Source organism: Rhinopithecus roxellana, chromosome 8 (genome assembly GCF_007565055.1).
Source record: "Rhinopithecus roxellana isolate Shanxi Qingling chromosome 8, ASM756505v1, whole genome shotgun sequence".
Classification (NCBI taxonomy): Eukaryota; Metazoa; Chordata; class Mammalia; order Primates; family Cercopithecidae; genus Rhinopithecus; species Rhinopithecus roxellana.
The window spans coordinates 50,374,447-50,394,393 of NC_044556.1; the positions used below are offsets into that span (position 1 = coordinate 50,374,447).

The following is a 19,947-nucleotide window of genomic DNA, read 5'->3' on the forward strand; positions in this document are numbered from 1 at the left end:
AGGGTACCTTCCAGACATGATCTCACTCAATCTTCTCTGCTCTGCAGATTACTCATTATAGGTCAAGAGCAAGCTACAACATAGCAATACATATCAGCCCTACCAGACACCTCACCCTTCCTGCTTCACCCACATCCACTTTGAGCGTACTGCCTGCCCGATATGAATCAATAACTGGAAGGATAGAGAGGTCACTTTAGATGGGTACTGAGTTAATAAGCATACGCTCAGTGTCTCAGGAGATTTTTAAGAAATCACTTTAGCTCTATTAACAGCTCAAGTTCCCTCTCTTATTGCCAGAGAAAGGGGATCACTCAGCTGTTTCACAAGTTAGAAAGGAATCTGATGCTCCCCAAGGGAAGGGGCTCAGAGTGAAGAAACACAGTATATATACCCTGTGGTCCCAGTACTCAGAATCTATTGAGGGAAGCAGGCGCATGATTCAGAGAGATAATTATTAGAAAAATTAGATTTTTTTTTTTTTTTTTTTTTTTATTATACTTTAAGTTCTAGGGTACATGTGCATAACGTGCAGGTTTGTTACATATGTATACTTATGCCATGTTGGTGTGCTGCACCCATCAACTCGTCAGCACCCATCAATTCATCATTTATATCATGTATAACTCCCCAATGCAATCCCTCCCTCCTCCCCCCTCCCCATGATAGACCCCAGTGTGTGATGTTCCCCTTCCCGAGTCCAAATGATCTCATTGTTCAGTTCCCACCTATGAGTGAGAACATGCGGTGTTTGGTTTTCTCTTCTTGTGATAGTTTGCTAAGAATGATGGTTTCCAGCTGCATCCATGTCCCTACAAAGGACGCAAACTCATCCTTTTTATGGCTGCATAGTATTCCATGGTGTATATGTGCCACATTTTCTTAATCCAGTCTGTCACAGATGGACATTTGGGTTGATTCCAAGTCTTTGCTATTGTGAATAGTGCCGCAATAAACATACGTGTGCATGTGTCTTTGTAGTAGACTAATTTATAATCCTTTGGGTATATACCCAGTAGTGGGATGGCTGGGTCATATGGTACATCTAGTTCTAGATCCTTGAGGAATTGCCATACTGTTTTCCATAATGGTTGAACTAGTTTACAATCCCACCAACAGTGTAAAAGTGTTCCTATTTCTCCACATCCTCTCCAACACCTGTTGTTTCCTGACTTCTTAATGATTGCCATTCTAACTGGTGTGAGATGGTATCTCATTGTGGTTTTGATTTGCATTTCTCTGATGGCCAGTGATGATGAGCATTTTTTCATGTGTCTGTTGGCTGTATGAATATCTTCTTTTGAGAAATGTCTGTTCATATCCTTTCCCCACTTTTTGATGGGGTTGTTTGTTTTTTTCTCGTATATTTGTTTGAGTTCTTTGTAGATTCTGGATATTAGCCCTTTGTCAGATGAGTAGGTTGCAAAAATTTTCTCCCATTCTGTAGGTTGCCTGTTCACTCTGATGGTAGTTTCTTTTGCTGTGCAAAAGCTCTTTAGTTTAATTAGATCCCATTTGTCAATTTTGGCTTTTGCTGCCGTTGCTTTTGGTGTTTTAGACATGAAGTCCTTGCCCATGCCTATGTCCTGAATGGTACTACCTAGATTTTCTTCTAGGGTTTTTATGGTATTAGGTCTAACATTTAAGTCTCTAATCCATCTTGAATTAATCTTCGTATAAGGGGTAAGGAAAGGATCCAGTTTCAGCTTTCTACTTATGGCTAGCCAATTTTCCCAGCACCATTTATTAAATAGGGAATCCTTTCCCCATTTCTTGTTTCTCTCAGGTTTGTCAAAGATCAGATGGCTGTAGATGTGCGGTATTATTTCTGAGGACTCTGTTCTGTTCCATTGGTCTATATCTCTGTTTTGGTACCAGTACCATGCTGTTTTGGTTACTGTAGCCTTGTAGTATAGTTTGAAGTCAGGTAGCGTGACGCCTCCAGCTTTGTCCTTTTGACTTAGGATTGTCTTGGCAATGCGGGCTCTTTTTTGGTTCCATATGAACTTTAAAGCAGTTTTTTCCAATTCTGTGAAGAAACTCATTGGTAGCTTGATGGGGATGGCATTGAATCTATAAATAACCTTGGGGAGTATGGCCATTTTCACGATATTGATTCTTCCTATCCATGAGCATGGTATGTTCTTCCATTTGTTTGTGTCCTCTTTGATTTCACTGAGCAGTGGTTTGTAGTTCTCCTTGAAGAGGTCCTTTACATCCCTTGTAAGCTGGATTCCTAGGTATTTTATTCTCTTTGAGGCAATTGTGAATGGAAGTTCATTCCTGATTTGGCTCTCTGCTTGTCTGTTGCTGGTGTATAAGAATGCTTGTGATTTTTGCACATTAATTTTGTATCCTGAGACTTTGCTGAAGTTGCTTATCAGCTTAAGGAGATTTTGGGCTGAGACGATGGGGTTTTCTAAATATACAATCATGTCATCTGCAAACAGGGACAATTTGACTTCTTCTTTTCCTAACTGGATACCCTTGATTTCTTTCTCTTGCCTGATTGCCCTAGCCAGAACTTCCAACACTATGTTGAATAGGAGTGGTGAGAGAGGGCATCCCTGTCTTGTGCCAGTTTTCAAAGGGAATTTTTCCAGTTTTTGCCCATTCAGTATGATATTAGCTGTGGGTTTGTCATAAATAGCTCTTATTATTTTGAGGTACGTTCCATCAATACCGAATTTATTGAGCGTTTTTAGCATGAAGGGCTGTTGAATGAAAAATTAGATTTAACAGAGATTTCAGAACATAAATAAGATAGCAATTAATTTTGTCCTGGTGGGGAGTAGGCCGGGGCAAGGTGGTCGGGGGCGGGGGGCGGTCTAGGAAATTTACAGAAAACAGAGAACACCAAATCTAGGTCTTAAAGAATGGGTGTAAATACACAAGGAAACGTAACAAAGACCCAATGACAGGAAAATGAACGGTGTATTCAGGGGGCTTTCATTTTGTTTTCCCCTTCACAACAACCCCCTCCATCTTCCTGCCCCCAGCCTGAGGAGCCCTAAACTGCCTCCTAGGACATCTTCCAACTGCCTGTTTACCTTTCCCCCACCTCAAGCCTTCCTGCCCAAGCGCTCACCCTCAGGTGGAAATATGAAGGAAAGCCAAGGATGAAACTGTTTCTTCATTTGCACCTCCCTCCTCAAACACTATAGCTTAGAAGCCCCCAAAATGATTTAAAATAATTTCAGCAAGAAAGGGGCTAAGATTTGCAACACCGTGAAAATACCCATAGAAACAAACTAGAAAAGAACCCAGAGAAGTGAAAAGGCCGCAAGTTTAGAGTGGTAGAAAATATACTGAGCATCCTCCCCCTTTTTTTCTTTTTCCTATTTTTACCAAAAGGCTAATTCTTATTTTTAAAAAGCTTGAATAGTGTATTTTTAGTTAATTTACATTATTCTTCCTAATAAATGACCTTGATAAAAGATGAACTCTGGAAATGATTCGGTTCGGCGTGGCCTCTCAAACAGTGAGGGGCATGTGGCATGACAGCAAGACTGCTGAAGTTTGCTCTTCCTTGGGGTCCTCACAGGAGTAGGCATTGAACCAAACACAGATTCTGTTCCAATTCCCATATTCTTGGAGCTTATTTAACATGAGTTGCTGGTTTCTGTTTCAAACTGAATAAATCTTTCAAATGTTCCAAGATCCACTTTTCCTATTTTTAATTTACAGCTATATTCAACTATGGCAAACACAAAAGGGTCAGAATGAGAGGAACTGTGGCCTATTTTTTAATATGTGAAGCTCTGGCCCTGACAATTTATAAATGGTAAGATTTCAGAAATAGTGTCAACTTAAAAACAAAGACATCTACAGTTAATTTCTGGACTGCTGGTGCATAACTTTACAATTCCAAAGGTTTTCTTGCACTGGAATTTTTCTCAATACTAATCTTGTATTAAATGAACATACTATTATTAATATTATTATTATTATTATTATTTTTTTTTTTTGAGACAGAGTCTCGCTTGTCGCCCAGGCTGGAGTGCAGTGGCCCGATCTCAGCTCATTGCAAGCTCTGCCTCCCGGGTTCATGCCATTCTCCTACCTCAGCCTCCCCAGTAGCTGGGACTACAGGTGCCCGCCACCACGCCCAGCTAATTTTTTGTATTTTTTTAGTAGAGATGGGGTTTCACCGTTTTAACCAGGATGGTCTTGATCTTCTGACCTCATGATCCGCCCGCCTCGGCCTCCAAAGTGCTGGGATTACAGGCGTGAGCCACTGCGCCCGGCCTAAATGAACATATTATTATCATGGACAACCATCACCACTCCACCAATGCTGCCTCTGAAATTTACTGAACGCCTGATACTTTTCTAGGCATCAGTTCATTCAGTCGTCATAGAATCCTGTGAAGCAGGTACTGTTATCCCTGTTTACAGATGAGGAAACAAGGGACTTGGAAGGATAAAGTAATTTGCCCAAGATCACACATCTAGCTAGTGTCAGAGCCTGAACTTGAAAACTGTATCTATTTGACTTCAAACTTTTACTCTTCCCAATACGCCCTATTTCTAACCACACATTTACTGGGAACCTCCTTTGTACTTGCGTTGACTCCAGGGAACTGACCCCTGAGAAGCTGAGGCGAAAGGAAGGGTGGACTGGTTTGCTCTACTAATGAGATGGAATTTTTGTCTCAAACCCTGACACAAATTTTTTTCTTTGACTATCAACTTATCCCTGATGGGCACAGCTTACACTTGAGTATTTGAGTACTGGTGTAACAGATGTCATGTAACAAAATAATTAAAATCCCAAAAGGGAAGTGGCTAGTGTGACTTTTTATATAGGTCCTATCGTGAAAAGTGAGTCATCCATCATTTTATACTTCTCTATCTCTAACCCACTTTTTTCAGAATATTTACACCTTTCTCTAGGCCCTCCTGTGATAACACTTGGCATTGTCCCTACCTAAGAGAATAAACTGAAAGGCAGGAAAGGTGGTGGAAACAGAAACAATCAAAGTGGAAAAGGCATTAGTGAACAAGCTCTGAGACGTCTCAGATTTTTTTTTTCTCTCTTGCCAAGGAGAGACACTGGATATATTTTCTGTGTTCCAAATGTTGCCACATACCCTCCCCACAATGTGGCACCAGAATTGCAAAAACACATATTCAGATGCAAATAGGGTAAAAGGCCCAGATGCAGAACGTTGAGACTATTATATAATACAGTGAGATTATCATTTTTTCTCATCTCAAGACCTATCATTATAACCTCTGCAAGTGAGGATGCTTAATTGGCAAAGCCCCCAGAGCAGAGAGAGCATCATGGTGAGCCTCCTTCTGCATGCTGACTAAGTGTGGGCTGAATTGGCACTGATACAGAAACATCCACTTTATTTCAGTACAGGCTGCAATTACACCCTTCACTCAAAGTCTATTCACTGACAGTGACCATCACTCTGAGAGGCTGTTTTGTGGAGTGCTAAGTCCACAATAGCTACAGTGAGCTACAAAATCATTGTGCATCCACAACAATTTCTTTAAGCTTTAGGATCTTTGTTTTGTTTTGGTTTTGGTCCTGCACTAAGTCTTCATCCTAAAGAAAATAAGGAAACTAACATTACTTTCTTGATGCTATTCATCAAGGTTCAGAGAAACCCCTTAATAAGTAAGTAATTATTTTTCTTCACTTTGCCTTCTGATGTCATCACATATCCAAATATCTAATAAATTTTCCTCTACCTCCCCTGCATCAGCCAAGACACAGATATCACTCTTTCAAAAGAGACATGAAAATAACCTGCTTTGGATTCAGTCACATCACTCAGGGATGGCGTATCGTGTCTCCACCCACCTCTGAAACTTACCTTTCGCATTTTGCTTTTGGTCCTGGCAATGCACCTTGCAATCCTGTTTTCATTAACAATTAATATCCACAAGGCACTGGAGTATATTGCAGTTGGCTCAATCTTTCTAGACCCCTAGACTGAATGTTAAGAAACAGGTGATTTTTTCCCCCTTTCCACCTACTTTTATATTCACATAATCTTTCAGTTTCTTTTCTTTACAATGTCTACTTTAAATGATTTTAAAAGAATTACATGACTCTTGTAGAAATTTTGGGAAACAGAAAAGTGTACAGAGAAAAATATAAATAATTTTTAAAATCCTACCACCTAAAGGCAACATTGATAAAGATTTTTATGTATTTACTTTAGTTGTTCTTCAGTTTATTTGCCTGTGTGAATTCTGCAAATAGAAATATTATTGAACATACAGTTTTTCATCTTGCTTTTATTTACGCTACGGAAATCAAAGGTTGTGAGGAATACATTTTTAGAGGAAGAGAGTCAGGGAAGGAGGAGCAGGGGAAAGAGGCAGGTGGGAGGAGGAGGAGAATTTCTCAGCAGCATTATAGACCTGTTGAGGATTAGCAAGAATGAATCTAGAGTCTTTCTTCTCAGTATGGTTTTATAACATACTAAAGCAACACTCATAGAATCCTCTAGGATTTTAAAATAAAATTGACTAAGGGTTACCAAGCTGGGAGATTGTTAAGGCAGTGAGAGATTCTAAAGCAGCGTTGAGAACATGATTCAAAGAGCTGACCCTGACGTCTAGGTTCAGTATGGAGGTGAATAAAGAACAGATGGCTTGGAAGATACAGAGAGTTGAGGAACTGGAATACATGACGAGATAAACAACATTCAGAAAGAATGAGGAAGTGGGGGACTTGATCTGTAGTCAAAAAGTATGATTTCAGCATTAGCGATCCTAAGGGTGGAAAATCTGGAAGAAAGATGAGCTACAAAAGATGGCTGTGCTTATAGCATACTGAAGTGAATTTGAGTTAAGGCACTGTCAGGTCAAGGTATAACCATGAAATATGTGGATGCCTAGTGACCCCTCTAGAATGTCAGTTTCTGGAAGGGAGGGTTTTTAGATCATTCACTATCATCTGTCCAGCATTAAAGAAGTCTAGATCATAGGAATTTGATGCATATTTCTTTCTCTCTCTCCTTCTTTCTTTCTTTCTTTCTTTCTTTCTTTCTTTCTTTCTTTCTTTCTTTCTTTCTTTCTTTCTTTCTTTCTTTCTTTCTTTCTCTTTCTTTCGTTTTTCTTTTTTCTTGCTTTTCCCATAAGTGAGGAAACAAGATGCATATTTCTTAAACAATGATAAATACAATCTGAATGTTTAGTGGCCTCAAGCTTTGATAACCTGCTGTATCCATTCTACAATAAGGAGACACCCACCAAACAGATATTCCCATCAGCCTTTTGGGGAATGTTCTCTGGAAAGCTCTTAATAGATGACCTTCTAAGTGCTAGAAACAATGTTAGATGCTGAAGACTTACAGACAAAAACATTCTATTCTGCCGATAAACTTGGAGTATGGAAAATATCAAGTTAACCAACTAGCTACATGCTACAACAGAGTAGGCAGAGAGTGTTCTGGCTACAGAAAACACCCAGACCTAGGTTCTAAAAATAATTCCAAAAGGAGTTGCTTCTGAATCTAAACTCTGAAGGGTACACAAAGTTATCCCAGCAAAGGCAAGGCTAGATGTGTAGGTGGGAACAACTGGCCTATTAAGGCCCACTCATAATAATTTTAGCTCAGGGTAATTTAAGTCACAACAACTCTACAACTGGCTCCCTGGGTCTGCTGGCAATAATGCTGCTCCTGTGTTGCCAATAACCTGAAAATCTCCAAGTAATACAAGAAAGTAATACAAAGAAAACCTCCAAGTAATACACAGAGAAACCTAAAACCAACTACATTCCAAACTTTACATGTTGTCATTTGGTAGACACAAATGTGAACTTCTTCCTGCAATAAAAACCTGTGTTGACTTAGGTTAAAAGCAGCATATAAAGGATGTTCCCCATAATCCCCTAACCAAACACGGCATCTATTTTCTCTTTTCTCTTTCCTTGTAATAGACATCCTAATAGGTATATATAGTTTTGATGTAATTTACATCTACCTTTTACTTTCTTATGTTAAAATTTTCTGTTTATTATCATTTCAGGAAATATTTCAGGATAGTAATAGAGATTAACAGCAATAGTGAAGCATTTTACCCTAGAGAAGGGTAAAAGTTGGAAATGGAGCTATTGTTTCACCTGGGTTTGTCACTCTATGTCAGTGTGCCTCAGTTTCCCCCTTTACAATACAGGGATTCACGTCTTGAAAAAGAGATTTAAATTGAATGAAATATCCTTCTTATGAGACTATAACTTTAAGAAATTTGCAATGTACTTTCAAGAACTGGAAATGTTGACACAGTTATTCTACTTCTGAACATCTATCATTCAAAAAATAATGCTGTGGAAGAAGATGCTTTATGCACCTAGATATTTATCAAGTATTATTTGTAATAGTTAAAAATTGGAAGTCTACATGCTTTGGGATAGGGTAATGATTTAAAGATATTGTAAATCCACGCATGTTATTCTACATTATGAATAATAATATACCACATTGTGAAATGGAAAATAAATTCATTCTTAAATTGTGTGAAATGCTAGAAATTATTCAATTTTCTTTGTCAGTCAATGCTTTCTTTTCTTTTCTTTTCTTTTTTTCTGACAGAGTCTTGCTCTGTCATGCAGGCTGGAGTGCACTGGCGTGATCTCTGCTCACTGCAACCTCTGTCACCTGGGTTCAAGCGATTCTCATGCCTCAGCATCCCAAGTAGCTGGGATTATAGGCACCCCCCACCATGCCCACTAATTTTTGTATTTTTAGTAGAGATGGGGATTCAACGTGTTGGCCAGGCTGGTCTCAAACTCCTGACCTCAAGTGATCCTCCCACCTTGGCCTCCCAAAGTGCTGGGATTACAGGTGAGAGCCAAGGCACCTGGCCAGTCAATGCTTTCTATATATCAGAAGTTATTGTTTCTTTACACCCTTTTCACCATGACCACGATAAGAAGACACTAGTTGCAAGTTACCTCTTCCCTCACTGGCCTTGGAAAAAACAAGAAAGAAAGACATTTCTGTGGAATGTAACAAGCAGAAAAGGACTGAAGATAATGAGACAGATTAAGGAAAGATGAATCACAGGCTCTGAAAGTGCTATGAAAATAAAACATTATTATACAATTTATTATAAATAGTCTACGACTAATTTAGCACTTTAGCCATAAGGGTTCAGAAAAAAGAAATTCAGATCATGCTTGTCTCGCTGGCCACAGAATTCAGAAAATGCTCTGAGACAGAGGAAAACAAGTCCTCAGTGCATTTGAGTGTTTTAAAATAGAATCACATAGAGCCACCTTGGATCATTATGACATCTCTTGTATTCTGGACTTTCTTCTAACTTTAAATGCTATTTGACTTTTTGCCAGAGACAACTTGTGGAATGTTCTGAGCCCAGTTTGGAATTTTATTTATAAAATGGGGGTAGATTTCAATAAGAGTAGTGTCCTGGGGCATCCACTGAATGGATGGAAACTCCACCTAGCCTTGAAAATATGATCCCTCAGCCACAGTCAGGTGAGCCTCCCAGGATGGGGAGGGCACCATAAGCAGTCACTTATCCTCTCTGAGACAAAAACAACACCTTCCCAGTCTTTAGATATTTTAAACATAGTCCTAGCATGTAGCTGAAAGAAATGGGGGTTGGGGAAGTCAGGTCCAGACTGATCTAGTATGTGGAAAATAAGCAAGTAGGAGTGAAACCACTGATTCTGGCAAATTCCCCAAGCCAAAATCCAAGTATAGGCCCATTTAAAAGTATACCAGAGTTGCCAAGGCAGAATTTCCTTCTTAAAATTCAGATAATTAGTTGCTAGCAGTGCTGAATATTAAACAGGAAATTCAACTTCCAAAGATGTTTCAATAATAGAATTATGAAAACAAGCATTTTCCTAATATGAAGTGTTACATGCAAAGCACCAGCACCATAATAAGTAAAGATATTGGAATTAACTAGGCCTTCATACAACACATACTAGTTGTGTGAACGCCGGCAAATCACTTAACCACTTTAACTTCAGTGGCCATATATCTCTGGTTGTAACTATGTCTTTGTAAACAGGACTCTCTACTAACTCACCATGAATTGAAAGAAAAGTAAATGTCCCTGATTCCTCTAGGCTAAAGATTTATACAGAGAAAAACAAATTCAAATAAGCTATCAATGGAGATCTGTTAAGTACAATATAGCTGTGGTAAACGGACACCTTGTCTTGCTTGAAGGCTGTACTTCAGAAAAGAAACAAAGTCAAAATTCTTAAATTTTGAAACCAGATCATTACTTTTCTTGAATGTTACTTCCATTTTCCAAATTTTCACAGATACAGCAGGCAAATGCAATTAATGCTTGCATTTTATTAAATCAAATTGCAGGGTCATAGAAAACAAAACAAAACAGACTAATTTGCTTTCCTTTTCTAAACTTCGGTCTTACAGCTTGCCCTTAAACATTTCTAGTTCACTCTTTTCTTGAGTTATGTGTTCGGGGAAGTTGTATAAGATTCATATATGATTCATCTGACATTTATTCAGCTTTCCCATATGCTAGAAACCAGAACATTTCCACTGAAATGGGGAAGAGAATTAGTAATGATTTTTTCAGCATTGAACGATGTGGTAGGCTAAAATAATGGCCTTATAAGAATGTCCACATTCCTAATCCCCAGATCCTGTGTATATGCCACTTTCCATAGCAAAAGAGGGCTTTGCAGATATGATTAAAAATTTTGAGATGAGGAGATTATCCTGGATTATCTGGTTGGGTCCAATGTAATCATAAGAGTCCTAGTAAGAAGGACACTGGAGGGTCAGAATGAGCAAAGGAGATGTGATGATAGAAGCAGAGGCCAGTGACAGCATTGCTGGAAGGGGCTATGAACCCAGAATGTGGGCAGTCTCTAGAAGCTGTGAAGGGCAAGGAATAAATTCGCCTTCAGAGCTTCTAGAAGGAGCACAGTCCTGCTGACACCTTGGTTTTAACCTAGAAGACCAAAGTTCAGACTTCTGACCTCCAGAACTTTAAGGCAGTACATTTGTGTTGTTTTAAGCCACTAAGTTTGTGGTGATTTGGCCGGGCGCAGTGACTCACACCTGTAATCCCAGCACTTTGGGAGGCCGAGGTGGGTGGATCACTTGAGGTCAGGAGTTTGAGACTAGCCAGGCCAACATGGTGAAACCCCGTCTCTACTAACAATACAAAAATTAGCTGGGTGTGGTGCCATGTGCCTGTAACCCCAGCTACTTGGGAAACTGAGGCAGAAGAATCCCTTGAACCTGGGAGGCGGAGGTTGCAGTGAGCTAAGGTCGCACCACTGCACTCCAGCCTGGGCGACAGAGTGAGACTCCACCTAAAAAAAAAAAAAAAAAAAAAAGTTTGTGGTAATTTGTTACACCAGCAATAGGAAATTAATACAAACAGTAATCCTGAAATGCTGATAATCTTTAAAGCAGAAGGTGTAGGGAGTTGCTAGTCCAGACAGGTGCATGCTAAAAATTTAGAGCAATAGAAGCTGCTTGCCTGGTTGACACTGGCCCTGCCGGGTGGGAAAACCTCCCCTCATCATCAAGTTCTTCATCAGCTCCATGAGCTTATTCTTTTGACAACCCTCGCCCTGTTCATGGAAATAAGACTGAAAGCTGGTGACCAAATCAGCTTTTTGTAAGGCCAGTATATTCATAGAAAATTTGCTACTCTAGAGCCAACCATGCTCTGTCCAATTGATTTAACCAGTGAGTTTAGCAACAGTCAGGTAACAGCCCCAGCGGGTAGGGGGGACCTTTCCATTGAGCTGTAGAGGGGCAGATGATGTGTAGCTAGGAGTAGAGCATATCTAACTTTGAGAACTAAAATACAAAGCACCTTGTCCTTTGTGGGTAAATTGAGCAAGTAGCTAGCTTCAGAAACAAGTCATAAACTGAGTCACCTACAAAACTCTACTAAAATAAAAGCATAGATTTTGGAACTAAACAGTTCAAGGCTATATTTATTTCTCAGCTGTGTGTGTCACTCTGGGCAAATTATTTAATCTTTCTAAAGCTCAATTTGATTTTCTTAAAAATAAATGTAACATTTACCTCATAGGGTTGTAAGGATTAGGTGAATAGGGATTAGCACACAATGAAAGCTTAATAAATGTTATCAATTATGGTTAATTTTTATTCTTTCAATCCCCTATCCACTGTGTACCCAGAGCAGACAGTGCATATCTCTGCCTTAGTGTCTATTAAAAAAATTACAGATGATGAGAATGTAAAGCCTTCAAAGGCAGAGACCCAGTCTCATTCATTGCATTCATTGTTTTATTCTTAGCATCTAGCACAGAGTCTGGCCTGTTTGGGGCTCTCAAAATTTATTTATTTATTTATTTGTTTGTTTGTTTATTTTGAGACAGAATCTCACTGTGTCACCCAGGCTGGAGTGCAGTGGTGCAATCTCAGCTCACTGCAACCTCAGCCTCCTGGGTTCAAGGGATTCTCCTGCCTCAGGCTCCTAAGTAGCTGGGACTACAGGTGCAGGCCACCACACCCGGCTAATTTTTGTATTTTTGGTAGAGATGGGGTTTCAGCACGTTGGCCAGTCTGGTTCTGAACTTCTGACCTCAAGTGATCCACCTGTCTTGGCCTCTCAAAGTGTTGAGACTACAGGCATGAGCCATTGCACCCAGCCCTCAAACTTTTAATAAGTATTTATGAATTAATCTGATCTCTGAGTTAGGAAGGATCTGAGATGTCAGCCATGATCTGTGATTACAAGATTTTTCCAACTGTGACCCATGAAGTGGAGAAATAAATTCAGTGAATCAGAGCCAACATTTTATTTTTAAAGAAAAAGAATAGAATAGCAAATACCAGAGAGCAAAACACATAGTAAAGTTAAGTATTGTTACAAGAAACTTTGTTTGTCACATATGTAAGTGTACTTGGTTGCAATGTAAATGTATTACTTATTGTGAGTAGAGGTTAAAAAAAAAATGTGAACATTCTGAATGTCCCACCTTGCCAGCATTTGCTATTTTCTATCTTTTTAATTTCAGCCATTCTGATATGTATACAGCAGCATGGTGTTGTGGTTCTAATTTGCATTTCCCTGATAACTAGTGATATGGAGCACCTTTTCACTATGTTCCCTCCTTTGGATACCCTCTTTAGAAATCTCTTTTGTAATCTCTTTAAAAAAACAATCTGGCAGTATTTACTAAATCTGAACACGCATTTCCTATTACCCAGAAATCATACTTCTACTTATTTACTCAACAGAAACGTGTACATATGTTCACCAAAAGACCTGTACAGAAATGTTCATAGCAACACTGTTTATAATAGCTCCAAACTGGAAATTGCCCAAATGCCTATTAAGAATAGAATGGACAAATAAATTTTGATATATTTATACACAATAGAAGCCTATTTAAAAGCAAGAATAAATGGGCTACAATACCATATAACAGTATAGAACTCCAAAAGCAAAAGATTGAGTGAAAGAAGCCACATATGAAAGAGTAAAAATGGTGTATAATTTCATTTACATAAAGTTCAAAACTAGGCAAAATTATTCTATGGTGTTAAAAATTAGGATAATGGTTATCCTTGGAGTCATCAGGAGGGCTTCAGGAATGCCGGTAATGTTCCCTTTCTCTATCTGAATGCCTATCCCATGAGTATACTCAGTTTGTCAAATTAATTGGACTGTAAATATATAATTTGTGATTTTCCAAATCATTTCTGAATTTGTCTGAAATTGTTACATGTAAACATAAAATTTTTAGGACTTAATAAATAATACTTTTTTCTTCAAGTGTGAAAAACACTGGCAGAGAGCAAAAAGCCGATACACGGCCGGGCGCGGTGGCTCAAGCCAGCACTTTGGGAGGCCGAGACGGGCGGATCACGAGGTCAGGAGATCGAGACCATCCTGGCTAACACGGTGAAACCCCGTCTCCACTAAAAAAAAATACAAAAAACTAGCCGGGCGAAGTGGCGGGCGCCTGTAGTCCCAGCTACTTGGGAGGCTGAGGCAGGAGAATGGCATAAACCCAGGAGGCAGAGCTTGCAGTGAGCTGAGATCCGGCCACTGCACTCCAGCCTGGGCGACAGAGCAAGACTCTGTCTCAAAAAAAAAAAAAAAAAAGCCGATACACTCACTCGCATCACCATCAAGTGGTCATCTAGACTTTGCCTGAGTAACTCCAGGGTCAGCAATCTCTACTGCCTAGGCAGCTAACTTGTTAGAAAGCTTTTTCTTTTTTTTTCTTTTTTTTTTTTGGTGAGACAGAGTCTCACTCTGTTCCCCGGGCTGGAGTGCAGTGGCTTGATCAGGCTCACTGCAAGCTCCGCCTCCCGGGTTCACGCCATTCTCCTGCCTCAGCCTCCCGAGTAGCTGGGACTACAGGCGCCCGCCACCGCACCCGGCTAATTTTTTGTATTTTTTAGTAGAGGCGGGATTTCACCGTGTTAGCCAGGATGGTCTCCATCTCCTGACCTCATGATCCGCCCGCCTCGGCCTCCCAAAGTGCTGGGATTTACAGGCGTGAACCACCTCGCCGGGCCTTTTATCTTTTTCTTTTTTTTGAGGCGGAGTTTCGCTCTTGTTGCCCAGGCTGGAGTGCAATACCATGATCTTGGCTCACCACAACCTCCGCCTCCCCGATTCAAGCGATTCTCCTGCCTCGCCTCCCGAGTAGCTGGGATTATAGGCATGTGCCACCACGCCTGGCTAATTTTGTATTTCAGTAGAGACGGGGCTTCTCCATGTTGGTCAGGCTGGTCTCGAACTCCCAACCTCAGGTGATCCGTCCGCCTCGGTCTCCCAAAGTGCTGGGATTACAGGCATGAGCCACTGCACCCGGCCAGAAAGCTTTTTCTTTACTCTGAGCCATAACTTGCCTGCCCACAACTCGCTTGCATCGGTTGTCCTGTCCTCCTAAGAGATTCCAAAGTGATTCAATCCCTCTACTACCAACAGCTCTTCGGAAATTTGAAGGAAGCTACCACATCCTCCCCACTCCCAGTCGTCATTTTTCCAGACTCAGGAGTCCAGGGTCCTTTGGCCATCCCTCAAGGCATGGCTTTGAGTTCCCTCCTGTCTCTTGATTGTGCTTATTTTATCTAATGATGCCCAGAACTAAGCACAGTCCTCTAGGAGAGGCCCAAGAAGAGCAGAAAGGAGCCAAAAGTAGAATCATCACTTTTGATCTAGACAGAATCTAGACAGCCTACTTCTTCTGTCAACAAACCCTAAGCTTCAATTTGCCCCTTCTTTAATATTCACATTATACCATTCATTCCTGTCGAGCTTAACAATCAACTAAAAGCACCCAAGTCTTTTGCATAAGCCCCAAATTTATCTTCTGTGTTTGTACCGTCTTCACTTTCTCAGGAGTCAGAGCGCTCATTTGGCCCCACCCCAGTTCTCCAAAGCTAAATCCTACAGATGGAAGGTTATCTGTTACAGAGACACTTCTGGAATAGTCTCTCTACCCTCCCGCCCACTAAAAACCAGAAACGAAGTCTTTGTTTCAATACATGGTCTCTTATCCTTACCCTTTCCTAGAATGGGGCTTCATTTTAAAGTGTATTGGGGGAAGGACTGGAAGAAAACGCAGTTTCACAGGCCATCTCCAAAATCTGACCTAAAAGCCAACTGTTGCCTGGCCTCAGTAAAGTCTGAGCAGTGTAGGGTGGGTGCCCTGATATCTTTCCTTCTCCATTCCTCCCCCAAGTGGGTTCCAACTTGGGAGGTTGTGGAGGTGAGTACTACTGGGCTCTGCTCACTCAGTCCCTTTGCCTTTGTGTGAGTAGTGAGAGATGAGGCCGAGAAGGAAAACGTGGCAGGGTGAGAATAAACCTGATATTGTTCAAAGCATCTCACATCAAACATATCTCTCAAGAAGACCTACTGGAATCCCTCTGGCCACACGAACAAGCAAACGACAGAGAAACATTTCTACAGAAAGTTCCAGGCAGCCTCCCTGGGTATTTTTAACATCAGGACTCGGTGGAAGGGAGATTCATTAAGCAAGGGAAACCCCAGAAAACAGAACATGTGCAGAAGGACCAAGAGAGCTGGGCTGGGAACCAGGCAGGGCGAGTCGGCAGAAAAGGGAAGCTGTCACGGGGCCCTGGTGGTGAGGGGCGACCTCTCCCTAAGGGCGCAGGGGGAGGGGAGGGAGGAGGACCACCAAGTCCGGAGTGCGGCGAGAAGGAAACAGCCCACCTACCTCGTCCAGGTCTGCTCCATTTTCCAGGCTCTTTCCTTAGTCTCAGGGCGCTCCTCACCCGGGAGGTGAAGCAGCCTGGGAAAATGAGAAGCCTTGCCCACGAATCTCCAGCGCAAAAAGCAGCAGCTTTTTCCTCCCCAGCTCCTTTTTTCTGCGTCGGCGACGAAGAGAGAGCTCTGCTCCCTGCTTTTTTAGAAAACGGATTTGACGTGGCCGAACCTGCGGCTAGCCGTGCGACCGGCACAAGGGAGGGACTGTTCTCAGTAGGAGGCTGGGCTCGGAGCGGCGAGGCGCCCGGGGCTGTTTCGTGGGCTGGAGCCAGCGGCTGCCCGGGCGGCGGTGCGCGCACTCTCCAGGCTGAGACACGACTGGCTGGCACGAGTTGCTCGGCACCAGCTGAGCTGTCAACCGCGAGCGGAGGCGGGGCTCCCGACAACCAGTGTGCTCGGGGCAGAATCGGCCCAGGTTGCACGCCCCCTGAACCACCCTCGCGTCTCCCCGGCCCCTCTCTCGCTGGCTCAGATGAATGATGACGGCAGAGGGCAGAGAGCTTAGAGGACGCCGTACCAAGCCCGTCCCTCGCCCATCCCAGGCAAGGGCTTAGAATAAAATCAACCAACTATAGGGAGAATGTGTAGAGGAGGTCTTCCTGTGTGTCTGCATCGCCCCACCCACAGGTAACCCCAGAGCCAGAGATGGAGTCTAGAAAGGTTTAGGAGCAATCCCGGCTGAATGCAGATGTACCCCCTAGGTGGTCATGGAACACGATGTTATGCTCCTAGAGATGTGACATGCCAGTTTCACCATTAATCTAGGGACAGGACCCTTCATCAGGAAGGGAAGCATCCCAACAAAACCTTACAGCCTCATTAGCTGCCTGCATCTCAGACATCTCCTGTTTTAGGGTATTCTACCTCCTCGTTTTTAATTTCACCAGCAACTGGGCTCTACTAATAGCTTCAAGGAGGGAGAAGCTTCCTGACTCCCAGAACACTAGAAAAGCCTCAAGACAGTAGCCATCAGGACCTAGACTCTCCCTTGTGACTGTTTTAAGATCATGGAAAAGGGCTCTTTGGAGATGGCATTGCCTCAGGCCCTGTACCATGTACTTATATATCAAGGTTTAAACAAAGCAGACATACTATAATTAGAGTGCTTGCCACCCTAAAGCTCCTTTTTAGCTCTCAAATAAGACCGTTTTATTAAATGACATAATCACTGTTATTATTAGCATTATCACTGACCTTTTCTTTTTATTTGCAAAAGGCTTTATAGTGCCCACATGTGGCAATGTTGATTTCATTGTACTTGTTTCAAAGATGATAAATTTGATACCCACAAAGGCCCAAAGTCTCTGCTAAGGTTCTGATACAGGCTGTGTTCTCCATTGGATGGCCCCAGAGATATGTTCCCTGAATTTCTAAAGATACGACCCACAAGACTTCTCCACGATGAATTTATTCTTTCAGGCCTCCTAGGCATTTAACTCAGGAAGAACCTGACATGCCTGGGTATTGGTGAGACTGTGGGGAGTCTGTGGTCTTGGGGCAACCTGTCATCTTGTCTGTTATCTCTTGGATTGACTCCCCTACATACTAGTACAAAGTAGGGGTGGGGAGGGGAGGATAACAAAACATTTGAAGGGTTAGCAGAACTGTCTAAAAGGCCCCTAGTCTAGGCTCCTCCAACACTTGATTTATTGGTAGGACCACACTGCTCCCGAGCTCAGAATGTTACCAGGAAAAATGTCAAGGTCCAGTTTGATCTCAGACAAGGCTCACAGGCCACCTGTCTTGAAAAGAATATCCTGTTTCCTCTGATGGGAGGGAAAAAAGGCAGAGAGAGTCAGATTTCCATCCTTCATACCAAAGTTGGGGCTATATTTAGCTTTGTCTCAAATCAAATTATGGGCTACCGAGTTATGGAGAGGAACTCTGTCTACAGGCAGCTATGCATTGTATTCAAGAAATGGTAGCACTAACTAGGTGAGCTGTGGGGTCTCAGAAGTGATGCTAGAATATATGCTCATGTATTTTTAAAATAACTTTTTTCAAAAGTTTATAAACATTCATTGTAAAAACATTTGAAAAATACAGAAAGGTATATAGATTACTCAGAATACTCAGGGATCTTCAAGATTAAAAATGTGTAACATTTTTTTCCACTCTTTAAAAAATGCATCTTTTAATCCAAACACCAACTCTTTCTTACACACATGGGTATATTCTTGAGAAATTTCTCTGTTGTTTTAAAAATTATACTTATTGTCAAAAGAACAATTTTTTGCATTAAATTTCAGAAGAAAAATATTCACCCATCTAACCACTGCTACAGCACAAATGTTTAAATTTCTCCAAATTACCTTTAGTTATTATCTATATATTAAATATATATTTACATAATTATGATTACAGCTTAGGTATATGTTTATATTCTCCTTCTTTCACTTAGTAAATATTTGTCCATGTTGTTAGGGAAAGTTCATAGTTATTATTCTAATGATTGTACAATATTTTATAGTATTAGTAGAACCATATGTTACTTAAAATATGCTATTATTGCATAGTTATGCTATTTCTGATATTAGACTGTTATAAATAATGACTTAATGAAGAGCTTTCTGCCTTTATCATTCTACTTTTTTGAATTACGCTATGGTTTGAATGTATGTATGCCTTCAAAATTCATACATTGGTACTTAATACAGAGTGTGATAGTATTACAAGGTGGGGCATTTTAGGACGTGGTAAGGCATGAGCGCTCCACTCTCATGAATGGGATTAGTGCTCTTATAAAAGAGGTTGAAGGGATTACTCTGGTCCCTGTTGTCCTCTGTCCCTCCAGCCATGTGAGGACACAGCGTCTGTGGCAACAAGGAGCCATCTTGGGAGCAGAGAGCAGGCTCTTCCAGACACTGAATCTGCTAGCACCTTGATCTTGGCCCAGCCTTCAGAACTGTGAGAAATAAATTTATATTATTTACAAATTATCGAGTCTAAGCTATTTTGTTATAGCAGCAGGAATGGACTAAAGATGATTTTCCTGGGATAAAAAGACTTCCTAATATTATTATCTTAGCCTCAAAAGCACTAGAAATTCTCCTTTTTTTCTTATTTAATTTGTAAATAATTGGATAGTTACATTTTAGTTCTATATCTAGCTAGTGTATAAATAATGCAACACCATCTCATTTTGCTTTACATTTCTTAGAATACTAGCTAGTAAGATCTTATTTCATATCCTTTCTTGCAAATCATATCTGTAGTAGCTAGTCTCATGAAATCCTTGTGCCGAGTCACTGTATCAGTCATCTTTTTGCTGAAACAATGCTGCTTAACAAAGAACTCCCCAATCTCAGTATTATACAACATACATCCATTTCTCCCTCAAGGATCTATAGTTTAGGTATGGATTGGTTTAAGTCTGTCATTTTCATGGCAGAGTGCAGGAGTGCAAGAGAGTTGGCAGAGACTCATGATGTCTGTTAAAGTCTCTAATCAGAACTGGCACACTCTCGCTTCTGCCATTTTCCATTCACCAAAGTAAGTAATATGGCCAAGTCCAAAGTCATTGGTGCAGAAAAGTGCAGTCTGCCCACAGAGTGCAGGAGGGGAGAGTAAATATTTATGGAACAATAATGCAATCTACCAGTCACTGTATGTAGTGCTTTTTGGCTTTTCGTTAAGCTTTTCTCCTTGCAGATACATGGTAACTTTATTCTTCCTCATCCTATTTTAACTTAGCTATGGCTTTTGAACAATGAAATGTAGCTTGTTTCGTTG

The 19,947-nt window shown here is 41.0% G+C and overlaps 1 protein-coding gene across 5 annotated transcripts in view; it reads right to left on the bottom strand.

The window, feature by feature from the left end:
* LOC104660340 (myomegalin) overlaps window positions 1-19,947 on the bottom strand; it is a 223,801-nt gene that overhangs the window by 175,813 nt on the left and 28,041 nt on the right. The window contains exon 1 of one of the 5 annotated variants that reach the window (XM_030935197.1): window positions 16,166-16,581. The exons of the other annotated variants lie outside the window; for them this stretch is intronic. Coding sequence (XP_030791057.1) covers window positions 16,166-16,185 — 20 coding nt within the window. The 5' untranslated portion in view covers window positions 16,186-16,581. Of the gene's footprint in view, window positions 1-16,165; window positions 16,582-19,947 lie in introns of those variants that run through there. 5 annotated transcript variants of the gene reach the window in all.